General features: G+C 37.7%; 2 protein-coding genes across 2 annotated transcripts; one reads left to right on the forward strand and one right to left on the reverse strand.

Annotated features, from left to right (window-relative positions):
* The first annotated feature begins 1,846 nt into the window (after positions 1-1,846).
* Positions 1,847-6,379, forward strand: LOC123867716. Its single transcript, XM_045909892.1, has 2 exons — positions 1,847-3,016; positions 6,272-6,379. The coding sequence occupies exons 1-2, from the start codon at positions 1,847-1,849 to the stop codon at positions 6,377-6,379; spliced, it is 1,278 nt and encodes a 425-aa protein (XP_045765848.1).
* On the reverse strand, positions 5,687-13,854 carry LOC123867749. Its single transcript, XM_045909979.1, has 6 exons — positions 13,576-13,854; positions 9,578-9,629; positions 9,097-9,242; positions 8,880-8,966; positions 7,659-7,765; positions 5,687-6,673 (listed from the first exon to the last, which is right to left on the reverse strand). The coding sequence occupies exons 1-6, from the start codon at positions 13,603-13,605 to the stop codon at positions 6,502-6,504; spliced, it is 594 nt and encodes a 197-aa protein (XP_045765935.1). The 5' UTR covers positions 13,606-13,854; the 3' UTR covers positions 5,687-6,501.
* Between the last annotated feature and the right edge of the window lie 7,045 nt (positions 13,855-20,899).

A 20,899-nucleotide genomic window follows, 5' to 3' on the forward strand; every position in this document is an offset into this window, starting at 1 on the left:
CGAAAAAAAAATATTTTCGATCAACTTCCCTTAGTTATATTATGAAAGTCGAGCATCAGCTGAAAGAATATAGGTACTCCAAGGAGTTGAAAAAATAAAGGTTGCCTACTTTTCCCTTTGCGTATTTATGTGCACTGGTGTTGCCAGCCATATCTAAGCTTTTATGGGATAAATTAAGTCCCATAAAAGTTTAGATAATAAAAAATATCTATGGCCCCTCCACCCTACATAACGCCTTGGATTTTACCATTGAATCCTACCTCTATACCTACAAAATATGGTAAGTGAATAATAACTCTGTTTTACCCTTCGTGCAGTACGATCATAATTAGTTAATATAAATTTATTTATCTTTTAAATGGATACTTAGCTAATTAATTACAGGAAAATCACAATAATTTGGTAATTTCAGGGCATTTCGCAGAAATTTAAATACCTTATCAAAACTAAGGCGAAACCTTTACGATGTAAAGCTGTGGCAAAACTTTGTTAATTTCCATTCCAAGCACACAGTCCGACTTTGATCAAATATGCTTCTATATTAATAAAACTTATTTGGTCAACAAGAAAGTAAAGTTAGTTTTTGTTGCGAGTGCGTTTGAATCCCGAGCAAGCGAAGGATCTATAATAAAATCTCGAGCGTAGAAAGTGATTCTAGGTTCCTGATTGTAATAAGGGATTCAAAGGCACAAGAAACCAAAGAAAATTGCTATCCCGTGATATGTACCTACTTTACAACTTTTCACCTCAATGGCGAAAAAATACAAGACAGGTACCTAATTACTAGGAAAAGTTTAATTCAGACACTACTTCTGTTAATTCTGATATTGTTTAATTATTTATCACTAGATTCACTCGTTGGCCGGTTTTCTTTAATAATGACGTAGGTAAGTACATAAATGATGACGTAAATCCGTTGTACGAGTCGAATTAAAATTATAGGTTTTAACGCTTTGGTATTTTTGTATCGTTTCGAATGTAGAGCCTTTGACGTCACTCTTACCTACTGTATTTATTTACTGCATTTTGCACCTGTTTTACTTTATACCAACTTACAGAAATAGTGTTATTTACTTTTAATTAAAGAGGTGTAGGTAGGTACGTACCTAAATATACAGGGTGTAATTAGAATTAAGTAAAAACTTAGCACTATTAACTAAAATCTCATTTTTCGTAACTTTACAGGAGAGCCCGTCAAAGATTTAAAAAAATTCTTATTAACTCTTAAGCCTTAACGCCATCGTAATAAAGAGCATTTTTTCTTCAGTATGAATTGATTGTAACTCAAAATTGCTAAAAAGTGAGTTACGATGTTTTTCTTTGCAGGTGTCGATACTACCTTTACAGAATCCAATACCAATAATCATTTTCGTTATACTTGTAGTTTTATTGATTTAGTATTTTTAAAAGCTAGCACTAAATAAAAGATAAATATAATTATTTATATGATACCAACTGTCTAGTCCAGTAGTAATAGATAGTGAGAGTCAAACAGGTCGCGAGCAAAGATAACATTTCGCACTTTCACGCCACTAACCGCTAACGGCGCGCAGCAAACTTGACTAGCCGGTATAATACACATTTCAATCCATACTATCCATACATCCATCCTTAATATTATAGATACGAAAGTGTGGCTGTCTGTCCATCTGTCTGTCGGTCTGTCTGTTTGCTTTTCACGGCCTATCCGTTAAACTGATTTTAGGAATTTAGTAAGGAAATGGAGTGCGAACGTTATATTTCGTGGGAAAATGAATTTGACGAAAGTGTACGATGCGAAAAAAGGCAACGGGAAAAAAGTTTGCGTGACAGTAGCGGCGCGAGTATTGACGAAGAAGGATTTACAATGGTAGCGCGGCGGCGTACCAAACGTCTCGCTGTACGCAAGTCGGGTAGTAGTGATTTGAATGATGACATCGATATGATGGGACAAACACAAGAAAATGAGAAGATTGAGGTGAGTGTTACGTCAAAGGAAATTTTGCCTAAACAAATGGCACTAGCGAAACTATTACGATCAGAAAATATACTAAGCATATTGAGTATTAAATATAAAAGTCCTTTTAAAGTTTTGATAGAGTTTGGTGACAAAGAAAATGCTCATAAACTACTAAGCAATAAAAGGTTTGCGGAAGCAGATTATAGATGTCAATTAACAGAGGGGTTGCAAATGATATTCGGTGTAGTACGAAATATTGATTTAGATGTTCAAGAGGAAGAAATGCTCGCGAGTTTTGAAAGTGAATTCGAAATTTTATCTATTAAGAGATTAAGGAGATGTTTAGAAAATGGTGACTGGATTGAGAGTGAATCAGTAAGGGTGTGTTTTAAGAGTCCTACCTTACCCTCGTATATACTGATATACGGGTGCAGATTTAAGGTGGAACCATTCACATTTCCTGTCACGCAGTGCTCTTCCTGCTGGCGCTATGGCCACACAAAGAAATTTTGTCCAAGAAAGAAGGATTTTTGCCCAAAATGTGGAGAACAACACTCAAATTGTGAGACCAAGATATATTCTTGCATTAACTGCAATGGGAATCATATGGCACTTGAAAGAATGTCCTGTCCAGTATTTCTCAAAGAAAAGGAGATCAGGAAGATTATGTGTGAGGAAAACTGTAAATATCGACAGGCTTTGCTTATATATTATGATAAAAAGAAATTAAGTGATAGACGTCAGCGTTATAATATGAACGAAACAAATGAAGAATTCAACAATCGTAACGTAAATTATAATGAGACGAATTTGAATAAGACTTATAGAGATGTTCTAGTTACTGAAGCTGAAATTCATAATGAGAAGAAAGAAGAGTCATCAGATAGTGAAATAGAAATGGAAAATATTGAGACGGTACATACTGGGTCACAGAAAGAAAAAAAAAGGAAGAAAAAAGGAAGTAAGGTAGAACGTGTAGTTGGTGATACAGAATATATAGCTCAAAACACAGAAAGAGAAAGACGCCAAGGAGAAAATAGAGAAGAATATGAGAAGAGACGTAAGAGATTTGACTTTGTGAGGTTGCTATTAAAAATTAAGGATGTGTGCTTTTCACAAACAAGTTTGGAGAATAAAATGAAATTAATTTTTAAAGTTATCATAGAGGAGATTAAAATGCTAGTAGTTGGATTGATCAATGATAATGACATGCTGAAAAATTTCTTTAGTATATTTCACAATGGATAGCTGCAACAATAGGTGCACTTTAAACATTATGCAATGGAACTGCCAGAGTTTGTAAATAGTAAAATTAGTAGAAATAAGTTAGTTATAGCATTTAGACTTAGATCTGGACACGTGCCGTTAGGCAAGTTTAAATATTTAATGAGGAAAAGGGATTCTCCCAGTTGTGAAGTATGTGGTAACGTAGATGATGTCTCACACTTGCTACTGGCATGTGTTCGGAATCACAATTTGAGAGAAACACTAATGTGTGAACTAAATTTAAATTTTATGAATATTGGTATTTTCAACTGTATTTTAAACAAACCTTTGAGCGTTTCGGCAATGAAAGTGTATGAATTTGTTAGTGATTCTCTCAAATTGTTGTAGTTTTAGGTATATACCTAGTTTAATTTTAATTTAGATTGTACCGATGGGGCTGGCATATAGGACACCTATAAAAGCCCCTTAAAAATAATAGAATAAAAAAAAAAAAAAAAAAAAACTGATTTTATATACAAAGATAGCTCGCAACCCAGAGCGGACCTATGCTATTTTTTGTCTCGGAAAATAAAAGATTTCCCACGGGATTTTTAAGAAGATTTCTTCCACATGGACAAAGTCAAGGGTATCATCTTTGAATCAGAGATAGCTTGCATACTGGAGATGGGCATAGGCTTATTGTTTTATACCGGAAAAAAAAAGTTTTTACGGGATTTTAAAAAACCTAAATCAACGCGAATGAAGTCGCGAGAATGAAAAAATCTCTTGTAATTCTGCCTTCACAGTATCACCATTGAGTCGTTTCAGGCGTCAATTAATGTTCCTACATTTGACGCTAGGTCGTTTATGAATCGCCTATTTTCTTCGATTTTACGTCGTTTATCGTCAACTCAGGATCAAACCGAGAGTTCCCTCACTCCAGTCACCCTTATTGTATGAGGACGTTAGTACATATGGATCCAATATATTATGATATAGGTATATTATATTGCATCCAACAGATCAGTAATTATGATACCAACTAGCAATAGACTAATATCTAAAGTTAGGTACTTTAAAGTCTTAACAAAGATTAGCTTGAACAAGAATTAAGTATAAAATTTTCCTGTAAGTAATTATTTGTTTACTTATAACAGTTATAACATGCTATAAATTACATTTACAGCTAGAAGTAGGTAAGGTAAAGTTTATTTATTTTATTTATTCTATATCGGTACACACAGCAAGTTCACAAAACGCTTAAATTCAAAATAGTCTTTTTCTGTGTGACATGACATGTTTAAAAATAATCTAGAGATATTCTCAAGATGATCGGCCTTTTTATCGCTTTACTGGCTGACTCGCCTTGGCTTGGTGGAAATTTAGAAAACCCTAAGGGCCGATTTTATCAACGTATAACAAGTGTAAATTAAAAATTTATAACACCCCCGACGATCCAAAGTATCTGAGTTTTCCAAAACATCATTTTCAAATAAATAATTATGTATTTAGGCAACGTCCATCTTGACAGCTTGACATTTGTCTATTGACATAATATTATAAACCTAACGGTTATCTAACCTTCTTTTCTAGAAGAAAACTAGAAAAGAGCTGATAACTCTTAAACGGCTGAACCAATTTTTTTAGATTATAGCTAAGAACACTCTCGATCAAGCCAAGGTGGCAAATAAAAAAAACTAAATTAAAATCGGTTCATTCGTTTAGAAGCTACGATGCCACAGACAGATACACAGATACACAGATACACAGATACACAGACACACAGATACACACGTCAAACTTATAACACCCCTCTTTTTGGGTCGGGGGTTAAAAAGAAGTCCCGATGGCGGCATAAATATAGTCAAAAATAATACAACAATAGAAGATATAAAAATTCGTTTAATATAGTAAAACAGATGAAAATGAAAACAGTGTTTACCTAGCTATCAGTAAGCTGGTTCCGAATTTTTTTATTTACAAAAAACAATGACACAATAAATTATTAAATAAATTACTTATTAACTAAATAAAAGTACAGAAAGACGTTGGATCCCAGAATAATTTAAAAGTTTTTGTATGCGCATTTTTCGCGGCAAAAAAATAACCTGTTAGCTATAACCATAGAGTGGTTTGCGTGATATTGCAGACAAGCTGAGCGACATCAGCAGGTCGATTCCGGAAAACCTGTATCAATCATTATTACAATCGCAATTGTTGTGATTGGCTGAATTTAACGTACTCGTGTTGCAACAATGCATATTGTAGCCAATAGTGACCGAGAGTCAACCAATCAGAGGTGTTTGCTATTGTAGTTATCATTCTACCGCAAAATGCTTTGAAGCACTCAGTCTCGGATCGTTACGGTACTATAACCAGAGTACAGTGTGTACTACCTGTGTACTACTACAGACAACATAGATCCCTTCAAGTCAAGAGTGAATAGGCAACTCCTAGGCAAGCGCGCTTCATCTTAGGCTGCATCATCACTTGCTAGCAGGTCTGATTGCAGCCAAGCGCTAGTCTATATAATTTAAAAAAAAAAAAAAAATCGTATTTCCTTAGTTTGTTTATAAGATAAACCAATCACAGAAACCTCCGAGAAACTTATCAGCGACGCGAGCGGTGGCGCTTAGTACCTTCTGCAAACATAGTAAGTTCTTCTTAAGAGTAAATTAAAATCTTAAGCGATCAGTCTGCGTAACTCGAAATACATAGTAGGTACTTAGGAGTAAATGTAATCCTACTTATTATCATCTATAAAATAGAAAGCCTCTTTAGCTTACAACAAATCACAGTTACAACATTCGATTTTAGATTATGTATGAAACGTATCTACTTGTTTTTCTTCAGTCTATCTAGATCTTTATCTTCTTCAGTGGCTATGAACTGACTATGGCCAGGGTCTGAGTAACGGTACGTTCACATAGACAGTTCCGATTCTTTGCGGGAACTATTCTGTAGGATTCGATTTAGTGACACGAGTACTTCAATACACGCGTTCACACAAGCATACGATTGCAGGATCCAGATAAAAAAACGGATCCCGCTAAATTTGTTATCCTTTTTTGCGACTACAAATGGGTCTGCTCGTACTAAAAATTGGATCTGATCTTGTGGTTACAGTATTTCAATACATGTGTTCACACAAGCTTGGATGAAGAATCCCGCAAAAAACCAGAACCCATGTGTCGGTCGGATGGCGTGTGCGCTGGCAGGGAGATCACCGCGTGAACGCACTATCCGATTTTGCAGGATCCGATAAAAAGTAGATCCGACAAAACTTGACGCCGTGTGAAGGTGGTTAAACCATAGACAAAGGAATAAAAACTGTAGATATTGGGTGGCCTGGTCGGTTACCCTTTCACGGCCGTGCAGGAGCAAGAGACGGGTAAGATCGCTTCGATGGTCTCAGTTTCGTTGCCTCCCTTGTCCACGACCACCTTCCATGTGTTGTAGTTCTGTTTACAGACTGCCTTGTATTCTGACGCCATGCAGAAAGACTCGAAGCAGGGTGCGTTGGCGTTGCTAGATAAAAGAAGGATATAATAAATTAACTATTTGCTTTCAATTAAAGCTTAATGTAATGCTAAGTGTAAACCGTGTAAAGTAGCACCACAGTTCACGACTGTTAAGAGGGCTCCTCCGTCACTCGTTTCATACAACCGTAGTTCCAATTTCATTTGAATATTAAGCAACCAAAGTCCATGAAATTTTGCAGACATATTCTAGAAACTAATATCTATGTCTGTGGTTTTCCAGATTTCTGTTAAAATATTCGGTTTCAAAGTTACGCGGTCTTAAAAATTTACATACAAATCTTTGAGCCCCTGTAATTTTAAAACTACATATTTTTAGAAAAATCTAAAACACCACAGACACAGATATTAGTTTCTAGAATATGTCTGCAAAATTTCATGGACTTTGGTTGCTTAATATTCAAATGAAATTGGAACTACGATTGTATGAAACGAGTGACGGAGAGAGCCCTGTTAAGGAATTTGTAACAAAACTTTGAAGCTTTTACATCACTGGCAGGCGTCAAATTTTACCTTTATTGACGTAAGGTAGCCTAATAAAAAGAAGAAATAGAAACACACATTCTGTGAAAACATTATGTGATTTCAATTCTCATACCTAAATTACGGTTCATAAGTGCAACTCACTGACAGACGGACTAGGTATGTGAGTTACTGCACTGTGTCTGTTACGCAGCCCTTTCTATGCATCCTCAACGTCTTTAGTGCAAAAGCTGCTCAGGGTGTGTTTAATATGCCCAAAATCATGTTTAACATGCCCAAAATCATGTTTAACATGCCCAAAATCATGTTTAACACGCCCAAAATCATGTTTAACACGCCCAAAATACAATGTTGGTAGACACCGCAGTAGGTAGACACACTACATCAAACGAGTCGCCGGGAGCCGGCGGTGCAGTGTGGAAGTATTTACAGGGGCCCATGTCCAGCAGTGGACGTATATCGGTTAATAATGATGATGATGATGATATTACCTGCAGGTTTCTAGACGAACGCGTTGCACGTAGTCGTGGCCTGGAGCCTGCACCACGGTGCGCCATATCTTATCCCTCTTTTGCCTTACTTGGTACAATGGTTCAAACTGAAAATAAAATAAAATCATGGAAAAACGGAAGAGATCACTATGTATCCTGTATACTTTTACCCATACTTCATACTATCCATCCATACTAATATTATAAATTCGAAAGTGACGTGTCTGTCTGTCTGTCAGTCTATCTGTCTGCTCTCTCTATCTTTCACGGCTCAACAGTTTAACCGATTTTGTTGAAAGGTACAGAGTTAGCTTACATCCTGGGGACGGGCATAGGCTACTTTTTATCCTGGAAAAGCAAAGAGTTCCCATGGAATTTTTAAAAAAACCTATGCCCACGCGGGTGAAGTTGCAGGTATTACTAGTATAATTTATATAAATAAATACAATGTTTGTATTTGAGTTGCTGAAAAACACTGTGACAGCCTAGTGGCTAAGTTGGTCTCCTATACGGGAGGTCCAGTGTTCGATTCCGGGCACATACCTTCCGAAGTTATGTGCGTTTAGCAATTAAATAACCTAAATCACTTACTATAACGGTGAAGGAAAACATCGTAAAACCTGCAGCATGCATGAGAATTCTCAGTGTGAGTGCCTGCGGGTTTGTGCGACCCACTATTCACTGTATTGGTCGCCAAAGTTTAACCGTGAACGTAAAGTAACTTAACTGCCTGTTATGCAACTGGACCTTAGTTTGCCTTTCATGCTTAAGCTATGGATTCTCAGGTATAACAAGAGTTATAGAAATTTTTTAGTACGCATAAACATTAAATTATTCAGCAAGAAACAGTTAAAAATTATTTTGCTATAATCCGCCATTTTGACTTTACAATGCTGTATTGTCAAGTCTTGACAATACAGCATTGTAAAGTCAAAATCTCCTGAGGATGCTCCGGTGTCGGGGCGAAACGTGCGTCGAGAGTAGTGGAAAAGTCTTGTGTGGTGTTGCATGTGAATGGTGGTGGCAGTGCTTGCTTGGGAACTTGGCTTTATTGCTTGGTTGGGGAGGTAAGCGGTGCTTAGCTTGTAACTGCATGTTTGACCATACAGATTTTTTCTGTTGGCGGATTATAGCAAAATAATTTTTAACTGTTTCTTGCTAAACATGAACTTCCGCAAAGTAACGCCTGATTCTATCCATTAATTAAATTATTCAACTTACAGTCTGTTCCGACTTGCAGTTATCATCATCGTCTTCACCCGCTTTGTTGGTCAGTTCCACCACCAGCTCAGGAAGCGGTACAGCTTTCTATAAAATAAAAAAACCCTTTCATTAAACACATGATTATGGTATGCCCAGCGATAGCGGTTCGTATCAGCAAAAACGTTTCGTGCGAGTTGGATTCCGCGTGACGCTAGTAGAAAGAAAAAGATCTTACATAGTCTTTGAACATCTGGTTAAATTTCTCCTCAGGATAATTTGCAGGCTTAACCGTGCAGTACGTCAGGTCTCGGCAGGATGCTGGCACATGATCATCGTCAGCCGCTTGGCGCACTGGTTCCGGGAACTGGATTGGCATGTCACCTAGATGGATGAAGAAAGAGATTAAGAACTTCATCATATACCTAGTATTTTTTAATCTTTTAGGCGATTCTAAAATCGATGGTTCATTTTAAGGCCCGGTCTCCACCAAAGCGGAGCGGAGAGATGTGTACGTACACAGCCAACCAATCTTTACAGAATGTTTATTTCTGTTGCCGCTTTGACAATAGTAAAAAGTTCAAAATCGCTGCCATGAAAATTAAAAAAAAATTATTAAAAAGTGTGATTTCTTGTACTATGGTACGGAACCCTTCGCGTGCGTCTCTGATTCTCACTTGACTGATTTTTTTGAATAACGAGTAAAATAAGTAACTTACTCATCTTAGAGACATTAGCGGCCGTGATGTTGTTGAGGTTGAGAGCGATGACCTGCGAAAGATAATAAAATTAGGTTTTTTTACTTCTACCCACAAAAGAAAATTTTAATATAAAGCGCAAACTTATTAATTTAATACATTTAGAAAGTTCAGGAAGTAGATATTTTAAGTAGGTAGGTATATAAATATAATCATCTAAAATCACCAGTGCCATGTCAAAGCTAGGATGTATTTAGGAAATCTAGGATGTATATAGGTCTATGTCTAGGAGATATGCATTATTTAGATCAGTAGGTAATGAGTACCTACTGATCTAACTAATTAATGACATGATATAGTAAAATGAACTTAACCTAATCCGAGACGGTCAAGCGGCTACCCTAGTTGACGTAGCTCAATAGCTATGTTAGCCGGGGTAAGCAGTGCATTTATGCCTTTATAACCTGCATGCTACTGGCTACTGGGAACTATGACCATGTGATCTATTAGAAAAATAACAATCCTGTATAAATAACTATAAAACGTGACTCCTAATGATGTAAGTATATAGATACCTAGGGTTGCTACCTGAACACAAAGTTAAACGATTTTTGTTTTTTACCGCGTTGAATGGCCAGACTAATGCGTACCAAGGTAAGTGCCAGACCTCCGGTCACCCGTGGACTCCACAAGACGGGATGACAGGTCCTTAAAAAAGTACTGGCATTTCGTTTATTTTTGTAAATTTAAATATTTAAAGTATTTGAATTGAATATTGAGAGTTTGTGATTGTATTTTAATGACTTGGTAAAAGTTTCCTCCTCCAATAAAAAATATTAAGACTAAAAAGTAAATAAATAAAAAATTGCCGATTCACATGTACCGATCCGACTATGTGTATAGCACCCTTAACATAATCAAGTGCTAAATTTGTCGTTGTTATTAATTACATTCTTCGTTTATTACACTATGTCATGCCTTATTATGTATTCATAAGGAATCTTGGAAGTAAGTATTATAAAATATCAACGTGACAGCTAATGATTTCAATCGTAGTACCTAGGGTTGCTGTACACAAATTAGTTATAATATGATTACAGAAATCGACTATACTCGGCCAATTTTGCTAATCGGACGAGCTGTAAAACGAACGAACTGTTGTCGAACGCAATAATAATTATTAATATGGCACAATAATAATTAGGTACTTGGGATCGGTTTTGTTCAAAATTGCTGAAACAAATGTGCCGACCTGTCTATGTGTATAGCACCCTTAACACAATCGTGTTCAATTTGCCGTCGTTAAATTAATCACATTCTGCGTTTATTACAGTATTAGACTAAGAGTCAGCGCGTGCCAGACCTTTATTATTTTATAAAAACTAAAAGTTTCTCTGCGTATTGTCCCCTAAACAGGGAGCAACGATCACTGACTATGAAGCTTGGATCATGGTGGCTTTGGGAGATAACAGGTAAAATATCTTACGTCAAATTTTTTATATTTTCTTTGAACAAAGTGTCTGGCAATACATGCAGTGATTCCTAAAACTATTCCGAAGAAAATATAAAAAAATAGACTTTATACTTTGACGTAAGATTTTTTACAGCTTCATTGCCTGTTTTCTCCCAAAGCCACCATGATCCAAACTTCATAGTCGCTGATCGTTCCTCCCTGTGCTGCGGACAATACGCAGATAAACTTTCAGCTTTTATAAAATAACAAAAGTCTGGCACGCGCTGGCTCTCTCTATATGTGATGCCTTATGAATACATAACTAAGCTATAAATTATGGCATTGAATATAATCCCGAGAGTATTTTATTAGTGCCATATATCTTTAGATAGATTTTATCATCGTTATTTCAACCCATAGCAATTACTGAGTACGGTAGTACTCCACTCACAATGAGAAGCGTTTAGTCCTTAGTCCACCACGCTAATCAAGTGCTTCATACACCTTTAAGAACATAATGGTGTCGCCGCCGCACGCTTGAAAACTATTTTGTCCTAACACTTTTGTAAATTGAACAAGTAACTTTTGATGTAGTGAGCATCAAAGATTACACGAAACCCAAAATTCAATATTTTCTACAATGTAGCATAAATAAGTTTTTAAGTAAATGTAGGGATTAACAAAACATAAGGGGTCAAAATTGCTAAAAATTAATTCAGGCATAACGAATCCCTTAATAAGCCTATCTATACCTAAAAGGATTATTTATTATCTAGTCCTAGCAGGTAATTCAAATTCCAGTTAATCTAACGAGAGGACAACTTAGCTCTCCCTTTTAAGAGAAATCGCATGCAACATTGAGAAAGTAGATGTAAGGTAGGTGTACTCTAACTTAATACGCATGCAAAGATGTAAGTATGCCTTTAATTCACTTTCTAATGCATTTCCACGATCCCTCTCACGCAGTGGTGTGGACCGTGGTCTTATAAGGGGGAGGTGCTGGGTTTGATTCTTGATAAGGTCAATATGAAAATGTATCTATAGTACGCGACAGGTTGACATGGCAATTGGGGTATGAGGCGGGGAGATGCCCCGTACACCCGCACGCCACCCGCGCTATCCCACGTGCGTGGGGGACCTCGATTGCCATCTAGACCTGTCGCAAAGTATACACAATTATTGTCTCTCTGGAAAGTGATAATAGCCTAGTGGTCGGCTTCCTATTCGGAAGGGCCAGGGTTCGATCTTGGATGCGCATCTCTAAGTTTTCGGAGTTCTGTTCGTTTTAAAGGTCTCAACGCACTTGCGTTACACGGCAAATCCAGGTCATTCGAAGTCAATGCCATGTCGTAGGCGGGGCATTCACCCGAGTTTTGCACGCTATACACTGCGAGTTCGAAAAATACTAAATCACTAACTACAAAATATGGCAAATGGTTATCGGCATTGGATTGTGTTAAAGTAGTATAATAATATCGCTAAGTTTTTGCTAGCGTTCTGGTTACATCCTATATAGTTTACTTATATTATGAGTTTTTATGGAGCGAAGCGCACTCGAGCGACGCGGCACGGCAAATGCAGTTTATGAGTTTGTACGCAGCAAGGTATTGCCGCAGATGGCGCACCGTTGGACCTTAAGCTTAAAGGTGCGTACGCACTAGAACTGGACTGCAGCTGCACTGCACGAGACTGCACTACGCGGCACATCGCGTCAGAATATTATTTCTATCATTTTGTATGGAGCATATCGCACTAGAGCGGCGCAGCACAGCACTTAGCGCCCGTTTCCGCGCGTCGCGTCGCGGCTGGAGAGAATATGGGCAGCGCGCCTGCCGCGGCGCGCAGTGCCACTGCAGTTCAGTTCGAGTGCGTTGGCACCTTTAAATACATAAGAGTACACCTATATATCACTTGCTTCAACGGTGACGCAAAATGTCGTGAAGAAACTTCTCCATAATGTGCGTATGTGAAGTCTGCATTTCCTCACTTGGCTATCGTGGAGAACTACGGTCTGAATCTTTGTCATTCTGGGAGAAGACCGTACCCAATAGGTAGGTATAGTTGGCCGGCGATGGGCTGAGAAACCAAATTAGTAGGTACTATAATAAATAATCAATAACTACTTAATTTGGTTTTTACAAAGTGGTATGAGTAATGAGTTTTATTAATGCCCACATTACAATTATATCTACCTATCCGACTTCGTCTGTGTTGGTGTTAGCTGGCGGGCGCGCTCTGCCTTTTTGGAGTGTTTTTTTTTTGTTAGAACTGACTGGAAAGCGCTATAAGGGGGTGCCGTGCGTATGTCGGCGAGCGCTGGCACAGACAGGGTCCATACTTGTATAGTTTAACTAACTCGTTACAAATAACTACAAACTTGACGTTGGCTAATCTTTGTAAAGCCAGACGATAGAGAAAAAAAAATCTACCTATCCCTTCCAAGCTAACACGCTTTTATCAAATGCTTTTATTGTCATTGTGAAAAAGCTGCCTCAACTTTCAGACAAAGGAAATGTCAAAAGATTTAGAAGAGCTTTTTAAAATTAAAATAAAAAAAAATACTTACGAAAACAATAAGGCACGTAACAGGCAACATTTTGATCACTTTATTCCTTTGTTCACTTCTAAATTAAAAAAATATTAGTGTTACAATCAAAGATGTATCTCTTAAATTACGAACGGAATACTTGTTCTTAGTTGCATATGACGCGAAAACAAATACTTGTACAGCTAACAACTTGTCTATAAGTGAAGTTGTTTTCATATACTTGATAATTAAGTATGTATTATTATTATGCTTAAATAATACTTGTTCTCAGTTGCGTGCGGTTGCGTTGAGACTAAAACGCGAATTGTGCCGGTGAATGAAGAGCTGGCAATATAAATAACGAGACGCTTACTATGACGAAGGGATCGCCGTTGTTGCTGGCAACTACCAGTGCGCTGAAAAAACGCCACACCTCCGTAGTCTAAATGCTCGGAAAATCAGTAAAAGTCAGTAAGCGACCATGGGATTAAGTTATCCTACTATTATTAATGTTAAAGTGTGGATGTTTGGATGTTTGTTACTCAATCACGCAAAAACTGCTGAACGGATGAAATTTGGAATGGAGATAGATTATACCCTGGATTAACACATAGAATACTTTTTATCCCGGAATATCAAAGAGGAAAACGAAGTCGCGGGCATCAGCTAGTGATGTAGGTAATATATTTATTGAACATAGCCCACTTAGTTACCGAAAAAAATGTAATAAATTCGCATTCAGAAGGTGTTTTAAAAATATTTTGAATTCAAAAACACTGTTTTATTCCAGCTTAAAAAAATGTTTTTTTTACAATTTTTGTTTTTATTTTCCGAACTTATAAGTCGTTTCTTTTTAAGTAGTGTGTTGTATGGGCGGTAAACTAGCGCAGTGTACGTCTTTCCAACATGCCCATTTACAGTCAAAGCATGCAACGTCGTTACTTGTGACGTTGTTTCTGCTTTGGACATGGGAAGGAAAACCCCTAAGCTGAATCTTAGTATGACATCTGGTAACAGTAGACTCTATGACACCCACCAGGCCTCTTTGTTTTGCAGACGTAATAGGATAATTCACAATTGCATAATTTTTTCAAATTACGAAATCCATGGAAAACCCACTCGCGGTTTCCCTAATGCATTGTAATTTATAATGTTTCCTATATCTAATATAATTGCTATTGTCTTACATTAATAATTGTCTTAGAAAGCTGAATTCATGACATGGTTAAAAAATATTATGCAGGAAAATTTCATATATTTAGGTCCAACGGGATCCTATTAGTAAGCCTCCAATGTCCATCCGTCTGTCCGTCTCTCTGTCCGTCAGTCCGTCTGTCTGTCAGCGGATTAAATAGTTAGAGTTGAAATTTTGAAAATGTATATTTCTCTTGCCGCTATAACAAAAAATAAAAAAAAAAACGTCAAAATGGCCGCCAGAAAAATTCCGACTCGCACTTGACCGGTTTTTTATGACTGCGATAATATCTCGTGGTGAGTGGCGATGCCAAGTAAGATGGAAGTGAACTAACTTAGCGGCAGGTTTATACCGGTATCTGATAACTAACCACGGCTGAAGTCTTTACCAAACCGAACTCAAACCAAATGCGAGAAATTCTAATTAGAAATTGCAAGTTGGGATGGTCGGTCATGAAAACTCAAATAGGTAGGTAGAGGTAGGTACATCAATATTATTTACAAAAAATAATTTCTGTAAAAAAAAAATATTATACATAGGTAGGTATCAGTTTTACGGGTGTAAGAATGCATTGTTTGTCTATTCCATAAAAGGATATTTTGTTAATACTAATTTTTCAATTTTATGTCCATACTTAGTAATTTTCCCTATAAATTAGCATTGCGTAATTAATTTCATACCTTGTTTGTTCAAATTAATTCAGGATTATGTATTTCGTATCAAAATATCAAATATTAAATTATATTGTAATAAGTAGTAATAATTATCCTTAATTAGATCAATTACTGCACAATATTCATTAAATGGTGGGAACTCAGTGGTTTAGTAACTTAGATTTTTTCATTCACTAAAAGCTATCCGCTTGAAGACCACAATTTCACCTTTTAAACTTAATTAATTATTCGGTAAAGTAATCACTAAATCCCTCAATTAGCTGCAGGCAGCACAGAATTCAGAGTAGATAACTATTAATTAGAAGTGTATGTATGTATACCTACGTATGTAAGTATGTATATGTTACGGGCAATTTGATAAGTCCGGGCACTATTAATAATGGCCGGTCTGTATTAATAATGCCCGACTCAATTGGGCAATGTGATTAAAACAGCATAATTAATCACTTTTCCCGGCCCTTATGAATAATGCCCACCCTATCTTTTGTCTATTAAATGAAAGAACCTAAGCTAACCTAGGCTTTTTTTTTATACGTGGGAAAATCCTCCATTGGGGAAACCCCACGGCTTACCGTCTCAATCGTTGTTGCTGGGCACAGGGCCACGAACGTATTGAACTGCGACCCGGCTAACGGCGCCCGCCAAGGCTGGCCCAGCTCTGGGACTAAAAGGGGCCCCAACACCGTTTAAGGCTCGCCGGAAACAAGGGCTTGCCTTCCAACTCGAGGACCTACTCTCCCGCGGGTAACAGACTCCCCGTCTGTCTATTCCTCGGAGACGGTCTGTCCGTGTCTATTACTCGGAGGCCCTACTCAAGGGGGCAAGCGACGGTCGTGTGCAGCTCGCCTGCGTCCGATTCTCTTGCTGCGCATGGGATGAGAGCTTTTGGCTTCCTCTCTCAGCCGCTCCGCTACCTCCTTCTGCGTCATTACTTCCTCGCTGAAGGAGACCATCGCTTGCCAGGCCCTCTCACTGTCCACCATGGATTTAGTCACGGCGGGCAATGAGAGGTCCTGCCCCATAATATCCACCAGTGACTGGCGAGACTCCACCCACGCCGGGCACTCTGCCAGCGTATGTTGTGCCGTGTCTGAGACACAACCGCACTGGTGGCATTCCTCTGTGGGCTCTCTTCGCGCCACCTTGCACAGGTATCTTCCAAAGCACCCGTGCCCCGTAAGCACCTGTACAAGGTGGAACGTGAGTACTCCATGCTTCCTCTTCGTCCAATCCTCGAGGATGGGACTCGAGCCTCCTCCGCCAATGGAAGAGGAGCTAATATAACCTAACCTTACCTAACCTAACCTAAGGCCCTCCCCCCGCACGTACGCGCCCCTGCCAACGGCCGCGGTCCAATTCATCACATTGCCCGGCTACAAGTAGGGAATTATTCATACTGCCCGGTCCAAGTGATAAATTTAAGCTATCTCAAACACTGACTTATTACATGGACCACGGGCCGTCGGGCATTATTAATAATGGCCGGGCAAAGTGATAAATTAATCACTTTGCCCATCGCTATTGGGCATTATTAATAATGGCCGGTCCTTATTAATAATGCCCAATTAATCACGTTGCCCGTAACATATATATACTTTACTGCACTACAAAACACAAAGAACAGGTCACAAAAAGGTGGTCTTATCGCTAAATAGCGATCTCTTCCAGAGAACCTTAACGATAGGGAGAAAACGAACAAATGAACAGTGGAAGGTGGTAATAAACCTGAATACCAATAGCTAAGTGGTAACCTAAGTACCTAGTCGAAATGTACATATATATGTATATGGGCAGGACATATCTGTAGGACCACAGATAACAGCTCCGCTATTTAAATGGAAAGGACATAGGTACCTATCGGAAAAAGAAGCGTGAGATGACTATCATCCGTGCTAGTCCGATGACATAGACAAAGATCGCGAGACGGACCTGGGTGTTGGATGAGACTGACACGTGGCTCTAAAATCAATGACTGGGTACAATACCATAAAGAGTGGCGTGAACATGACTAAGCCAATACAAAAATCAAGGACTTTTGTTTAGGGAAACGAAACTTTTATATTGTCATAACCACCAGACAACAATAAAATTATTGATTGCGCCGTCCTTGGAAATTACAAATTAATACTGACAATTCTGTTTAAGGAAGGAAAACTAAGCTGTTATATCACAGTCATATCACAACTATTAATAGAACATAAATTATTATGAATAATATACGAGCCTGTTAAAAGCTAAAAGTATTTCTTAAAATTTGAAGATTCCTTTCAGCTTGTTCAATTCTATCGTTTATTAAACCAGCATATTATAATGCCAAAAGCATTGCACAGGAGCGTGGTGGTCACTCTTCAAAAAGTGTTATAATATTTTGCTCAATAACAAGTAACTTATGTCGTTGCTGAGCCGTATCTATATTAATTGTTCTCGAGTTATTATGACTGGTCTCGTTTGAATACGTGTGACAAGATCACTTTGTGACCAAACCCCTTTAAATAAATTCCATTTAAAAAAAACCGGCCAAGTGCGAGTCAGACTTTCATGATTCTAGGTCAACAGGAAGTACCCTATAGGTTTCTTGACAGACACGACGGACAGACGGACAGACAGACAGACAGACAACGAAGCGATCCTATAAGGGTTTCCGTTTTTCCTTTTGAGGTACGGATCCCTAAAAGTACGAAACGTTTGGATGCACTAAAGGATCCAGTACCATAGACCCATCGATGTACACATAGACCACACCCACACGCTGAGATAGGTTGTGTAGAAGATTAAATAGCAATCTTACAATCCTCATGATACGATAGACTGCAAGTTTGCTATTATAACTTTTTTAGTTAAACCAAATAGGTACTTATTCAATTTCTCTTAAATTAAATTATTAGGTGACTAGCGACCCGCCCCGGCTTCGCACGGGTGGACATTTATTTTTTCTATTTTCCGGGATAAAATATAGCCTATACGGATTCGAAAGAATCCCTCTAAGTAATGGTAAAAGAAATTTTGAAATCGGTCCAGTAGTTTTTGAGCCTATTCAATAGGTACAAACATACAAAAATACAAAGGTTTCCTCTTTATAATATTAGTATAGATAGAAGCGGCAACTTGCCAGCTAACTATTTATTACAATCAACAAAGTTTTCTAACGACACTTTCTAGCACAAAATTAAAAATTAAAATTCACAGAGCATCTCCTAGTCCAACACCTACCTACCTACGAGGGTACCTACGAGTAATTACATATTTTAGAAAGTGCCTTAAAACCAAAATATTCGAAAATCATTTTCCTTGTTTGCATTACAAATAATTAACAAATTAATTCCTTTTAACCTTTTACTTAAATAATTATTATTCATCTCATTTTTGTTTCATGATAACGCCTTAAAAGCTAATAATTAATTATAAATTAACCTTTGACATCCTTATAATTCCATCTTAGTTTATACAAAAATTGTAGGTAGTATTTGATACAGTTTGACTAAAGTGTTTATTTAAAATTCTTCCTGCAGCCATCGAATTATGTTTACCAATATATTATAATTACATATACATTAGTCTATAATTTGTAAGTACCACAAGTAATTAATATATCCATGATTTTCCTTACACTTTTTGAAATGTTCACCTACTTCTACCTACTTAGCTATATTATCTACATAATACAGGGTGTTTGGTAATTAGTATATATTGAAGACACGTACCCATGCTACTTTGATCTTATAAATACAATGCTGAAGTAAAATGACGAAATAAAATTATAAAAATTTCCATACATAATGCTTAAAAATAAATACAAATCTGTTTTAGAACGAACAAGTAAAATCCTTTCATATGATACCGCACTTGGTATAGTTCTCTTACTTTGAAAATTAAAACACTTTTTAATTTTTTTTCTGTGATGTAACCACTTTACGGTTTTCAGATTTATTCCATTACTTGTGCTATAAGACCTACCTACCTGCCAAATTTTTAGATTCTAGGTCAAAGGGATGTACCCTATAGGTTTTCTTGACAGACAACAACGGACGGACGGACGGACGGACGGCCGGACGAACGAGTGATCCTATAAGGGTTCCGTTTTTCCTTTTGAGGTATGGAACCCTAAAAATCCTGTTCAATGCTAAATAATATTTTTTATTTTTATTTAAAAAGAATATTAGCCATTTTTAATCATGACTAACATTCCCCTTTCCCCTCCAACTAAGCGTAAAGCTTGAGAGGGAAATTTCGATGGTGGATCCCTCTCGCAGGAGACGCAGCGGGCGCCGAAGGGCAAATGATGACCTCCGGCCTCCATGAGTTGCCGACCTGCGGTTGACGGGCGTAAGGGGCGTTCGTCAGCCGATACATAACCAGGTCAGGAGGTAGCGCGCCGTGTTCCGGGTGCGCTTCTGAGACGGAGCTGGTAGCAGCCAGCCTAGCGATGGGACCCGTCCGCTTGGCGGCGGGTCAAGTCCTGGCGGGAGTGCGGTGAATACTACATTAGTGATACCCGCGCAACCGCCAGTCCGTTGAGGAACAAACACAGGTTTTAGTGGGTGCAAGCCCCACATAACCCCTCCGTTTCCCCTGACGGAAGGGTATGCGTTAGGCATTTCCTGTGTATAAAAAAAAAAGCGTAAAGCTTGTGCTAAGAGTGGGTACGACAATAGTGCAACGGCTGGGGTTTGAACCGTCGACCTTTCGGAATTCAGTCCACTCCTATAACCGTTGAGCTATTGAGGCTCTAAATATACTTTGGTCTCCCTCGTTTATAAGATTATTATTAGTTTCAAACTGTTTTCTATATAGATGATTCATTTTTCAAAGCAATGACGTCTTCTAAAGAAAAATAAGCATCATCATCCACACTAGTTAATCTAATTAATTTATTTTATATATAATAAATATGAAATGAATTTCCGCCATAGTCCTCTTACGCACATATTAAATGTGATAAATTCAATTCCCATGTGCAAAATATTTGCGCTCCGAGTTTTTCTACGTCATATTTTATTCCAGTTAATAGCTATTTTACAGGACAATAGGTACCTATTTGTAAACAAAAATACAAGTGTAAATTAAAAATTTATAACACCCCCGACAAGTGAACGGCCGAACCGATTTTCTTGGATTATAGCTAAGAACACTCTCGATCAAGCCACCTTTCAAACAAAAAAAAAACTAAATTAAAATCGGTTCATTCGTTTAGGCGCTACGATGCCACAGACAGATACACAGATACACAGATACACACGTCAAACTTATAACACCCTTCTTTTTGGGTCGGGGGTTAAAAACAACATAGTACCTAACCAATAATGTTCCTAACTGATAAAAAATTCTGAGCAGATATTATTAGGTACAATTACATTATGCTATTAGGTATGCTAGGCTAACCCCGGCTACGATTCGTTACGGCTCTAAATTGATTTGAAATTTTTATACTTACTACAATAAAAATGCAAAAACCTATTATATAAAAATTAAAGCTTAATATAGAAATTTTCTATAT

This window comes from Maniola jurtina, chromosome 8 (assembly GCF_905333055.1).
Source record: "Maniola jurtina chromosome 8, ilManJurt1.1, whole genome shotgun sequence".
NCBI classification, from domain to species: Eukaryota; Metazoa; Arthropoda; class Insecta; order Lepidoptera; family Nymphalidae; genus Maniola; species Maniola jurtina.

Bases quoted from the DNA above. Each gene is read 5' to 3' on its own strand.
- LOC123867716 (XM_045909892.1), top strand. From the start codon at position 1,847: ATGGTAGCGCGGCGGCGTACCAAACGTCTCGCTGTACGCAAGTCGGGT. The intron at 3,017-6,271 runs GTGAGGTTGCTA...TTGTGGTTACAG, and splicing joins GACGTAAGAGATTTGACTTT to TATTTCAATACATGTGTTCA.
- LOC123867749 (XM_045909979.1), bottom strand. From the start codon at position 13,605: ATGTTGCCTGTTACGTGCCTTATTGTTTTC. The intron at 7,766-8,879 runs GTAAGTTGAATA...TTTTATTTTCAG, and splicing joins ACTGCAAGTCGGAACAGACT to TTTGAACCATTGTACCAAGT. The intron at 6,674-7,658 runs GTAATATCATCA...TCTTTTATCTAG, and splicing joins GTTCGTCTAGAAACCTGCAG to CAACGCCAACGCACCCTGCT.